The sequence below is a fragment of the Notolepis coatsorum genome, assembly GCF_963971535.1.
Source record: "Notolepis coatsorum genome assembly, chromosome: 8".
NCBI lineage: Eukaryota > Metazoa > Chordata > Actinopteri > Aulopiformes > Paralepididae > Notolepis > Notolepis coatsorum.
The window spans coordinates 64986579-64999078 of record NC_140172.1 but is presented as its reverse complement, the minus strand read 5'-3'; the positions used below and the strand labels follow the sequence as shown (position 1 = coordinate 64999078).

General features: G+C 42.8%; 1 protein-coding gene across 3 annotated transcripts in view; it reads left to right on the top strand.

Moving 5' to 3' along the window:
• The window catches only part of LOC311233199 (unconventional myosin-Ic-like), a 66754-nt gene that overhangs the window by 32629 nt on the left and 21625 nt on the right, over positions 1-12500 (top strand). For all 3 annotated transcript variants that reach the window (XM_084320126.1, XM_084320125.1, XM_084320127.1), the window contains 6 exons: positions 788-901; positions 1012-1083; positions 1781-1900; positions 2034-2110; positions 9693-9798; positions 12277-12357. In XM_084320126.1, the coding sequence (XP_084176252.1) occupies positions 788-901; positions 1012-1083; positions 1781-1900; positions 2034-2110; positions 9693-9798; positions 12277-12357 (570 nt within the window). The remainder of the gene's footprint in view (positions 1-787; positions 902-1011; positions 1084-1780; positions 1901-2033; positions 2111-9692; positions 9799-12276; positions 12358-12500) is intronic.

Below are 12500 nucleotides of genomic sequence, written 5' to 3'. Positions count from 1 at the left end.
TTCCAGCATTCTGTGATAATCTTAGAAAAATAGTCCTTTCTTGCCACTCATCATCATGGCTTCCTTATACATATCGCAGTGGACTGTGAGCTCGGTTTCCCTCCATTTTCATTCAGTAGCTCTACAGACCAGACCAACACTGCTATTATTTAACCATGGGGAGATTTAGTCAGTTGACTTTATTTGTTTTACCTTTAATGGAGCGACAGCAGTATGATAGGGTGTTGTTGAGATTTTCAACCATGCAGTTTAAAGAGCAGTCCAGGCTGGATGGCTCAGTTAGTCTCATGATATTTGAGAACTTCTCTTCTGCCATGTCATCTAGTACTCATCGCTTTACAATGGTTACCGTTTTATATACATATATTTCATTGTTCATATATTTCATTTCAATATAATTCATTATTCATATATTTCATTATTCCTGATTGTTCCTGCGCAGCATTAGAGTTCCAATGAGTGGTCCACTGTTTTTCTTTGAAGGCCTGCCCTGTACAAGATTGTAATCGGCCAGCAGCAGCGAGCACGTAATTGTCAGCTGACAAAACAACACTGTCAGCCTACAGGGAAAAAGCTGTGGCAGCTCTCCTAGTTGACTAATATGTTCATAATATGATTTCACTTCCTTGCTGATTACGTTACGCTCTGCCAACTGTCAATCACACGAAAAACACACAGGGACATATCAGGGTCTTCTTATTTGGGGGGTGTCCTCGTCAGCCGAACGGTTTGCTCGGGTCAGGATGAAATGATTCACGGCGGCTTGTCGCCTCTCACTGTCTTTCAGGACCTGCTGAACGTGGTCGCTGCCGTTCTCCACCTGGGGAACACCCAGTTTGGAGAAGGGGAGGACAGAGGAGCTCAGATCACCACGGAGACGCGGATGAAAACTGTTGCCAAGGTCAGCCCGGCTCCTCTGGCAATTCTCCGCACACTCGCACTCAATACACAAACACTCCCGATAAGGCCACGCTGAGCACAGATGTGTTGTTGTTGTCGTTCCCGCTGCAGCTGCTGGGCGTCGATGAGTCATCCCTCAGCCAGGCCCTGACTCACCAGAAACTCACTGTCGACGGAGAGGAGGTGAGGATCTCTTTTGGTTATGGAGAGTTTGTAGTTTCGGGCTGTACCGAATAGTTCGAAGCTTCGTTCATAACGTTGACATTCGAATTCTAAATCAACATTCGAATATCTTATTATTTTCTTAATTTTTTTTAATAGTTTTTTTTATGTTTTATGAGGACTGATGTATTTTTTTCTATTCATTCTGTTTCTTCACAGTTGCAGATAAAGATTAGGCTACACTAATATTATAGTATATGACTCGTGATAAAAAAAAATTATAAAACATTTATCATAAATGATGTAGCCTATCTGCATCCGCTTGGCGCTCGGCGCTCCATCAAGACGTCATCATCACTTTCGTACCAACCGTGCCCTTATTGGATTATTTATGTTGACGAAACTGTTATATTCATTAAAGAAAGTTGATTTAAAAAATATATATACTCATTTAATCAGATTAATCACTTTATTCAAATTGAGGATTTAGTTTGAGGATATTAAAACATTATTATTATTATTTTTTTAATACGTCATAAAATATGACGACAGACATTCAAAGCTTCGTTCAAATACTTCAATAGAAGCTTTGAATGTTAAAAAATTACATTCGGTACAGCCCTAGCTTGTTTGACTCATTATTCTCTGTTTAGTTTAGTTGGGTGTTTATTGTGTGCGCTGTACAGGTCATAATTGTCTTTGTGTGTGTGCACTACAGGTCATCGTGCCACTAGACTTCGAGCAGGCGGGGTCGGCGCGCGACGCCTTCGCCAAGTCGGTGTACGGCCGGGCCTTCACCTGGTTGGTAGAGAGGATCAACCAATCACTTGCTCCCAAGGTGCCAGTTAGCACTGATAATGACCCTGATGGTAGAAAAGAAATTCCACGATGGGACTTGGTAGTATTACCAAGTATGTGTTATGTGATGTGTTATGTGATGATGCAGTATGTGTGTGTGTTGTGCTGTGCAGGGTGACGTCTGCAATAAGAGTTCCTCCGTCATTGGACTGCTAGACTTCTATGGCTTTGAGGTCTTCCAGCACAATAGGTATGTTCTGTATCTCTTCCTCCTTCTCAACACTCCCCCCAGCTATAAACTATCTATAGCAAACATGTATAAACTATCTGAAGGTTTCTGAGGGTTAAGTCAAAACTCTTAACCAATTATTGGAAGTTTGTATTGTGTTTTCGAAGGGATCAACAGAAAGCTCAAAGAGTCAACAAAGGACAAAGGGTAACATTTTACAGTATACAATTACAGTTGTATCTCCTCTCAAGTCCTCCAGCCGAGCTGTTCATTTCCGGCAATGGCACATTTCTTCTGTGGTTTTCTGTGAAAGTCATTAAGTCAATAAGGCACCATTACCGGAAATTAAGATCTCGGCTGAAGGATTTGAAAGGAGACTTGGAAGAGAAGAGGGCGATTTTATACTGTATTTCAGCAGCAGCTTGTGTTTTCACCCCACCAGCCTTTGTTAAGTGCACAAAAGCCACCCTTCATTGCTACGAAAAGTCTAAAGAGAAAAACACCCCTAGAGTCTGCGAGAGCGGGGGCGGAAGATGACTCATCGGCTGACCACCTGGTAACTGACCCTGGAATGAACACGACGACGAACCAGATAATCGGCACATCAGCAAGGACAGGAGCACCAACTATGTAGCTGTGGCTGGTCCAAGGTAACATCCATCAGAGGCCTACGAATACATCAAGGGCGGATGAAGTGCTTGAAGAAAGTGAGGCCGGGACCTCGCATTGATCATTATCTTCTGAGAGAAAGGTCAAGTCAGGCGAGGGAAGCTCAGCGGCAGGATTTAACCCACAGTCCACCGAAAGTAATTCAAGCACATCAGAGAACTTGGAACCAAGTCACTTGCAACCTTCTTTGGAGAAGAACATGCAAGGCCACAGACGTCATGTGAAGTGGCCAAAGTCCAGCAGCAAGAAAGAGTGGGCGACAATCGATGCAGACCTGATCAAAATCCTGGATGGAATCAAAGGAACAGTAGAAAAGAAACTGGAGAAAATGGGCGATCTGATCTACTTCTATGGAGCAGAAAGGTTTGGAACAAAAGAGACAGGAAAGAAGGACATGACACCAACAACCCCTCCCAAGTCCAGAAGGCAGCAATAAATCCAGGGCCTTGTTAAAGAAAGAAGGGACTTGAGGAAGCAATGGAAGAGAGCCTCATTGGAGGAAAGAGTGGGCATCGACCTCCTGCAAACAGACCTGAAGGGACGCCTGGGAAGACTGCGGAGAGCTGAAAACCTTAGGACTTGACGCAAGAGGAAGGGAAGAGCGAGAACATCCTTCTACAAGAGTTACCACTAGACATGCCACCAATTCCTCAACCAGAACACCAGCTGGATGACTGTCCTCCAAGGTGGAGGGAGGTTGAGGAAGCAGTGAGGAAGGCAAGGGCAGCTTCAGCTCCAGGACCAAATGGAGTTCCATACCGGCTGTATAAAAACTCCCCAAATATCTTACGCTTTCTGTGGAGGCAAATGAAGGTGATGTGGACGAAGCAAACCATCCCAAAAGCGTGGCGAAGAGCAGGGGGAGTAGTAATCCCCAAGGAGAAGGATGCCTCAAACATCGATCAATTCCGGCAGATCAACCTGTTGAATGTTGAAGGGAAGGTCTTCTTTAGCATTGTTGCTAAAAGGATGACAACATACCTGAAGCAAAACAACTTGATTGACACATCTGTGCAGAAGGCCGGCATTCCTGGTTTCTCAGGATGCTTGGAACATACAAGCATGATATGGCACCAAATCCAATCTGCCAAAAGGGAAGGAAGAGACTTGCACGTCTTATTCCTGGACCTAGCCAACGCTTTTGGATCCGTCCCCCATTCTCTCATCTGGACAGCCTTCAACTTCTTCCACATTTCAAATACCATCACAAACCTGGTGAGAAATTACTTCCAAGATCTGCAATTCTGTATCAAAACAACAGAATACACAACATCATGGCAATCTTTGGAAGTGGGAATAATGGCTGGATGTACCATCACCCCACTAGCCTTCACCATGGCAATGGAAGTAGTCATTCGAGCCTCCAAGTGGGTTGTGGGAGGAGAACGTCTGCAATCTGGACAGCGTCTACCTCCTATTCATGCCTACATGACCACCTTGACCTCAACCATAGCATGCACCAAACGTCTGCTGGGAAAGCTTCATGCCAACATTACATGGGCACGGATGAAGTTCAAACCCAGCAAATCCAGGAGCATATCCATCGTCAAAGGAAAACTCGTGGACCAGAGGTTCCACATCAAGGATACACCCATTCCTTTGGTGTCAGAACTGCCAGTCAAGAGCCTAGGGCGATGGTACAACGCGAGCCTCAAAGACTCGGACCAGAGTGATCAGCTGAGGGAAGAAACCAGCAATGGCCTTGTCAGCATAGACAAGACCTTGCTCCCTGGAAAGTTGAAACTGTGGTGCCTGCAGTTTGGATTGCTCCCCCGCCTGATGTGGCCTCTAACGGTCTACGAGATCCCCATGACCAAAGTCGAGAAGCTGGAGAGGACAGTCAGTTCATACATCAAGAAGTGGCTTGGCCTCCCACGTTGCCTCAGCAACATCGGCTTGTATGGACACGGGGCCCTGGAATTGCCTGTCTCTAGCCTCATAGAGGAGTTTAAATGCACCAAAGTGAGGCGGAACATGACCCTGACCGAGTCTCAAGATGAAGTGATCCGAGCGGCTGCTCCCAGACTGGCAACTGGGAGGAAATGGATCCCATCTGAGGCCGTACAGCAAGCAAAATCTGCTCTCAGGCATGGAGACATTGTAGGTGCAGCATGGAAGAGGTGGGTTTGGACTTGGGACAAGTCGACCCACATGGCACAAGGCAACATCAACCCAGAGGAGAAAGCTGGTGGTGGCTCAGGTTCGGCAACAAGAGGAGGCAGACAGATGTGCAAAGGCAGTCTCACAGTCCAAACAGGGCCAGTGGACTAGCTGGGAAAACCTGGAGCATCGTAAGCTCACATGGAAGGATCTTTGGAAGATGGAAGGAAGCCAAATCAGCTTCATCATCAGAGCCACCTATGATGTTCTTCCCACGCCCAAGAACCTAAACCAGTGGTTTGGACAAGATCCTTCTTGTGCGCTTTGCCAAACCCCCGCAACACTGAGGCACATCCTCATTGGCTGCAAAACCAGTTTGTCCCAAGGGCGCTACACCTGGAGACACAACAAGGTCCTAAGACAACTGGCGATCACCCTGGAAGGAAGGAGAACTACCAATAATGCCCTCCCTCCCCCAATGCCTAGACACTCAAACACCACCTCCTTTGTAAGAGCAGGACAGCTCCCAGCAAAGCCATCTGCAAGAGTAGAAGCAACCCTCCTAGACACTGCCCGGGACTGGAGAATGCAGGTTGACTTAGACCAGAAACTCATCTTTCCACCTGAGATAATTACAACCAACCTCAGGCCGGACCTGGTCTTGTGGTCAACCTCTCAGAAGTCGGTGTTCATTGTGGAACTAACTGTACCATGGGAGGCTGCAGTTGGTGAAGCATATGAACGTAAACGACTGAAGTACTCCGACATAGCAACCGAGGCAGAACAACGCGGCTGGCGTGCCCAGGTGCTTCCGGTTGAGGTCGGGGGTAGAGGTTTTGTTGCCATGTCCACAACCAAGCTTCTCAAGGGGATGGGAGTGCGAGGACAGGCGTTCCGACAAGCTGTCAAATCACTGTCAGAGGCTGCCGAATGAAGCAGCAGATGGCTATGGATTAAGAGAAAGGACCCCAACTGGGCTGCAAAATGACCATCGAGGGGTAAAAGCAGAGGTTTTGCCATTGAGCCCTTCGGAGGTGTCGTGGGCCTGTCAACGAAACACCAATGAAGGAGGGTGCCCACCTGAAGACCCCAGTGAAGCTTTTACCACTACCCCATTCACTACCAAGTGCTGATTATCTAAGGGATTGTACTATCTAGTCCTATAAACTCAACTGTCGAGACTCTTTCTGTTTTATTATTGTTTTTTCTGTTTTGCTTTCTGTTGATCCCTTCGAAAACACAATACGAATTTGCAGTAATAAATTAGGATGAGTTTGGACCCTCAAAATCCACGGCAGTTTGTTATAGAGCTTTGTACATACATACATACATACATACATACATACATACATACATACATACATACATACATACTACATACATACATACATACATACATACATACATACATACATACATACATACATACATACATACATACATACATACATACATACATACATACATACATACATACATACATACATACATACATACATACATACATACATACATACATACATACATACATACATACATACATACATACATACATACATACATACATACATACATACATACATACATACATACATACATACATACATACATACATACCGGTACATACATACAAAGCCCAATAGAGCTACACTACACTTGTTTCTCAACAGTTTTGAGCACTAATGAGAGTTAGGTTGGGTCTTGCATCCTAAGGCCTAACAATGTGTAAGTAGGTGTGTAAAAAGGAAAGTATATATATATATATATTTAGTCCATTTCATAGATTCTCACACAAATTATAGTTCAAATGTGTAGCTATGATGGAAGAATATGATTCTAATATGATTCCATCAAGCATGTGAAACTAAAAGGTTGTACGACACGGAACAAAACAGTGGTATAAAGTGAATAGTTTCCTCTTACATCACGCTCTCGCTCTGTGAATACATAGTGCTTCTCAATATCCATTCTGTTGGCTACATCAGAGGTTCCCAACATCTTTCATATCGAGGACTCCCCCACACTACTATGAATTAGGGCCATGTACCTGGGGACTCCCAGTCTGACAATGTTTTTATTGATAGATGTGGGTTTTTTTTCTCCAGATCTGTGTAATTGCCTCTACCATGGGTAACGGTAACAGTAGAGAGTTATGATCAGAATAGTGAATATTATATTCTCTCTGTGCTACTAAATGCTAGTCAATCAAATACAGTGATAAGAAAGTTAATCTATTAACCCCAATTTGCAGGGGACCCCGTACTTTTGGAACCACACCTATGGACAATAATTATAAGAAGTAGTTTAAGATAGACTTTCTGCCTTCAGATATCGCCATCGATGATTTCATCTATATATTCTTTTATGCTAGTTTATGTTAGATTACTGGTTACCAAGATATTATTGGCAGATTCACTAAATTCCTTGTAAGAATATGTGGATTCAGACCAAATAGAAATCTTGTAAAACGTCTTTTCCATACATTCCATGACTTAATCCAGTGAAAACGAGTGTGTTCCCTAATCCCTACAGGCCTAGAGTACATCTGTCACGTGACATGCGTAAATGTTTCATATAATTACAGGACAATACGCTAATAGTCCTATTCAAGAAAATACCAACCATAACATTTACATGCTATATTAGACGGACCATATAGAGAGATATACTGTAGGATGAGAATAGACTGAAGACTGAAAGTTTTACTTCCTCATTTGAGGTTGTACTCCATAGTAGATCCATCAAGCCTGGCATTGAAACAGGAATTACTCCCCCTTGTGGCTGCTACATGTAGGACAGACACAGTCAGTACCACAGAACAGACGATCCGCCAAGGAGTGGAGGGTTAGCTTGATTGATGTGTCTGTCCACATCTTCATTGCACTCTGATGTTTATCTTATTTTGTTGTTGTCAGTGTGTCAAGATCAACATATTATAAACAAGATTATTTATCTGACAATTGTAAATACCCCCACCACCAATATATGCAATATTTTCATAAACTCATAACTTCCTACCTCATACTATAATCTACCCATATAATTATGTATGATAGCATGTACAATAGTGCTGTATATACCATATACATTTATATAATTATATTTACCCCATATATATATATAATATATATGTATATCCATATCTGTCTGAATATACCGGCATATAATCCTTTTTACATCTGTAGATACTATAATAGAGATACTCTATCTGTACATATCCCTTACCTACTATTATTAGTTACTCTGCTGGCCAGTACGACTTACTACCATAGTGTCTTTATACCTGTATCACTGTACATAATAATACTACAACTCTACATACATCTGATTAGAACTATTCAGATACTCAGTAGTACTAATTTATATATTTTACATCTAGTTTTAGTTTATATCTTATTTTTGTTGTACTATACTTGTGCTGTATAATGACAATACATTTTAATATAATCTAATATAATCCAAACATTACTGTTACTGTATAAAGGTCACTCATGGTCTTTTTAGAGAGAGACTGAATGTCCCTGTGAGTTCTGATGAAGTCAGAGACATGTCTTTTATTATTTGCCTCAGAGAGGAAAATGAACGTCCCTCCCCACTAATTTACTAACTGTATCAATAGCGTACTTGTTTGCAGGGAGGGAGCTGAAGGGGGAATTATGACTTTTGGGTCTTAAGACACAGGATTGTTTGTCAGCGTTCTTTTGGCTCACATTCAGTACTAAGCCAGTATGTTCCTTGTGATAGAAATATCTTAAAGGGAGACTTCACCAAAAAACAATGCTGATTTATTTTGCACATAATCTCACACACGTCCAAAAACAGTGTTGCACACATTCATTTAGTTTGACAGTTATTGAGAGTGTTTGAAAATGCTCCAGCTGTGATGTCATCAGGGACATTGACTCCTTGTGTTGTGTTAATTACAGCACCGTGAAATTATGAAAGCAGTCCCTATAAGACAAGGTATTGCTATTCTTTCATGTACATGATTTCATTGAGCTGTAATTAACACAACACAAGGATTCAATGTCTCTTGATGACATCACTGGTGGCCACGTTCAACTAATTTACTCTCAATAAACTAATTGAATGTGTTAACATCAATGGCTCTGCGCTGCTGTGTCGTTCTGACACTGGGCTGAACACAATACATGCCTTACATTTGTTCCCCCCGCATTTCACTGTATGCTTGTATGCCGTGACAAATAAAACTCTTGACTTGACTTGACTTGACTTGACATTTGTTCCTGTTCCAACACAGTTTTAAACCAACCTACAACATCGCACAGTACTTTATTTTAAGAAGGTAAAACTGTGCCCCCTGGGGCTAAGCTGTCAAGTTAGAAATGGCAGCTTGTTCAAAGCTTGCCAGGCTACTGGTTGCATGGCAACAAGTCGTGTATGACCCACGAGATGCCTACTCACGAGACAGATTATGTCATTATTTATTATTATTTTGTGTTAATTATATTTCTTAGGGCGGCCCTCAATCCATTGTTGGGTCCCTGAAATGGCCCTCGCACTGCAAACTAAAAGTTGCGTGAATTCCAACTTGACTGTTCAGACTGAGGTCGCATTGCAAAATAATCTGACCTGTATCTGATTTAGGACCACATCTGAATTGAAAAGATCAGATTTGATGAGATTTGTGCTGTTCACACTGTGATGAAAAAAAAACAGATCTGAGTCACATATGAACAGAAAAAAAATCTGATCTTCTGCCAGCAATGTGAATGTTTGAGAACCCCTGTTCTATATCTTGTAAATAACCATGTTTCTGACATGACCTGTTGATACAATTGATTATAGTTTGACCTCCTCTTCCTCCCCACAGTTTAGAGCAGTTTTGCATCAACTACTCCAACGAGAAGCTGCAGCAGGTCTTCATTGAGCTGACCTTCAAGTCGGAGCAGGAGGACTACGAGTCAAACGGCATCGCAGTGAGTGTTTAGAAGAACCCTCATATTACAATGTTATTGACAATAATCCAACATTCAATCCAGCACATTAAAATGCAATATCCTGTTTACGACAGTCGGGATAAACTCATATCTATAAGAAATCAATGTAATTTCACTAAAAGCGCTGGCGTTGCTCGCCTGGACACGCTACTATTTCCAAATCAAATGTATATAATGGGTATTATGAATGCATGAAAGGGGGGTGGGGGGGGTCGTTTTTTTATGCTTTGATCGTCACCAACTGCATACGTTCTGGAGTACGTTACACATGGTCGCAATGATCAATGTGAAATCATGGGTGGATCAAAGCAGGATTGATGTCATATAGTCCTTACCTTCACTAGGAGGTACCCCAAAAAGAATATTCCAATTGTCTGATTGCGATTTCCAGTATTGGTGTCCATCGTGTCGCCAACATAATCCACCACAACACATGCATTGGGGGCATTGGATGCGTTCCAATGCCATCGAGTGAACCGCTAGACGCGCCCGGAGACATTTGAATGTAACACAGTGTGTGAAAAAAAGGTTTAGAAGGGTGGGCGATACTGCCACTACCTGGATGCGGCCAGTATTGCACTCTAGCGATCTCAGAGTGGTTCCCTATGGTAACCCCGAGGTCCGTGTGAGAGAAATTAATAAAAATATCGAATAAAAGAAATAACGATGAAAACCCGACTATAGTCGGGTCTGGCGCTGAACGGTTGGCGAGTTAACCCGACTACCCTCGGGTCTGGCGCTGATTGAGTTAACACTTTCAGCGCCACACTTAATCCCCATCTCTGCCGCTAGAAGGCCATCTTAAAATAGTCATTTCCGCGGTGTTTCACGATGTTTGCAGAGCTGTGTGTGTGTTCTGTATTATAGCTGTGGAGACAATGGTGTGGCTCATTTGACAGACACTTGTAGTCCAACATGGAAAAAAAAGTTTGTTTCTACACACTGTAGTTTGTAGTTTATTACACGCTAAACATTGCGCATCTCCAAGATAATCCAGTCTTTTTCCATAGATTGCGAGGTAAAAACGCGTTATGTGCAATAAGCCCGAATCGTTCTGGTTGATTCCCTGAAACCCCAAATACTCCCAAATCAAAGGTATATAACATGTACATATGTACCTTCACAAAATCATCAAGGGGGGGGGGGGGGGGGGGGGGCGTCGTTTTAACTCAAAACTGTGATCTTGTTTGCCAAGCATGTTTTACGTCCGGTAAAACACAGAACTGTGATCGTTAGAAAAACACATTTCAGGTTAGGTAAAATAGACATAGAATATACCTTACCTTAGCCAGAAGGTATTCCAAAAAGAATAATTCCAAGTGATCGCATCGCCATCGCGATTACCAGTGTATATGTCTATACACGTTTCGATGGTAAAATACGCTTAGGCAACGGAATTTCGAGGCAATCAATGTGAATCTCTGTTCAAGCAGGAGGAGGAGCCCTTACCAAAAAAATTAAAAAGCAAGACGTGTATCCACGCCAATGCAATTCCAGTTCAGACGATACTGCCACCTGGTGATATTCGATCGGCAGGATCTAAAAACTAGTTTACTCATTATTGGCACTCAACGCTTGTCGGCCAATAACGAGTATACTCGTGATTGGCGCTGAATGTGTTAAGACAATTGTAAACAGACTTCTATGAAAACTTAGATATTACACAGAATAAATAAAATGGTAGTAGAGTGTGGTAGTACCTCTGTGATAGGGGCGACAGTGGCTCAGGAGGTAGAGCGGTTGTCTGGTAACCGGGCTCCTCCCGGTCAGCGTGTCAGAAGTGTGCTTCACTTAACCCCCTAACCTAACTGCTCCAGATGAGCAGGTTGGCACCTCACATGGTTGCCTCCACCGTCGATGAGTGAATGTGAGGCATAAGTTGTAAAGCGATTTGGATAAAAGCATTATATAAATGCAGTCAATTATGTAAGGGATAATGTATAGCTACGAGGTCATTGTCGCAAAATAATTGACCGACACAGAGTTTAGAACACCGAGGCACAGCCTCGGTGTTTTAAACGTCAGTGAAGGTCAATTATTTTGCGACAATGCCCGAGTATAGGCTATACATTATCCCTCTTATTACATGGCTAACTTACTAACAATATACCTAATTCATCGACAAGACGAGATCAAATGCAGACGCAGTTGTTCTGTGGCTCTGTCGGCCCAAATAAAGTGATTATTATTATTGGCAGCCGGCAGGTCTGTGGTCTGATTGCATGACTGAGTGCAGCTGTGCATATGCTGAGCAGCACTGATACAGTGTGTGTAGTGGGCTTGATTGGTCCAGCTGCGCACAGCGGTCATTATTGTTCGGCAGAGGTCCGTTATCGAGTAATATCAGACCTCTGACGAGCGCTATTGACCAATCACAAGCAAGCATTTCGGCGAATGTGAAAACGCCATGTAATAAATAATGATAACCACACATTTAACTTTTTTCTTTGTTTTCAGTGGGAGACTGTGCCCTACTTTGACAACAAGATCATCTGTGACCTGATAGAAGGCAGAGAAAACGGCATCATCTCCATTCTGGTAGGAAACAATGAAAGTGTTCTTACCTACACTATCTCTGCTGGGAATGGCCTCTTTCAACTGAACAAGAGCAAACCGTCATGGATCCTGATCATAGGGAAAACACAGAGATGAGTAACTGAAACATGTGTTCTGTAGCAGGC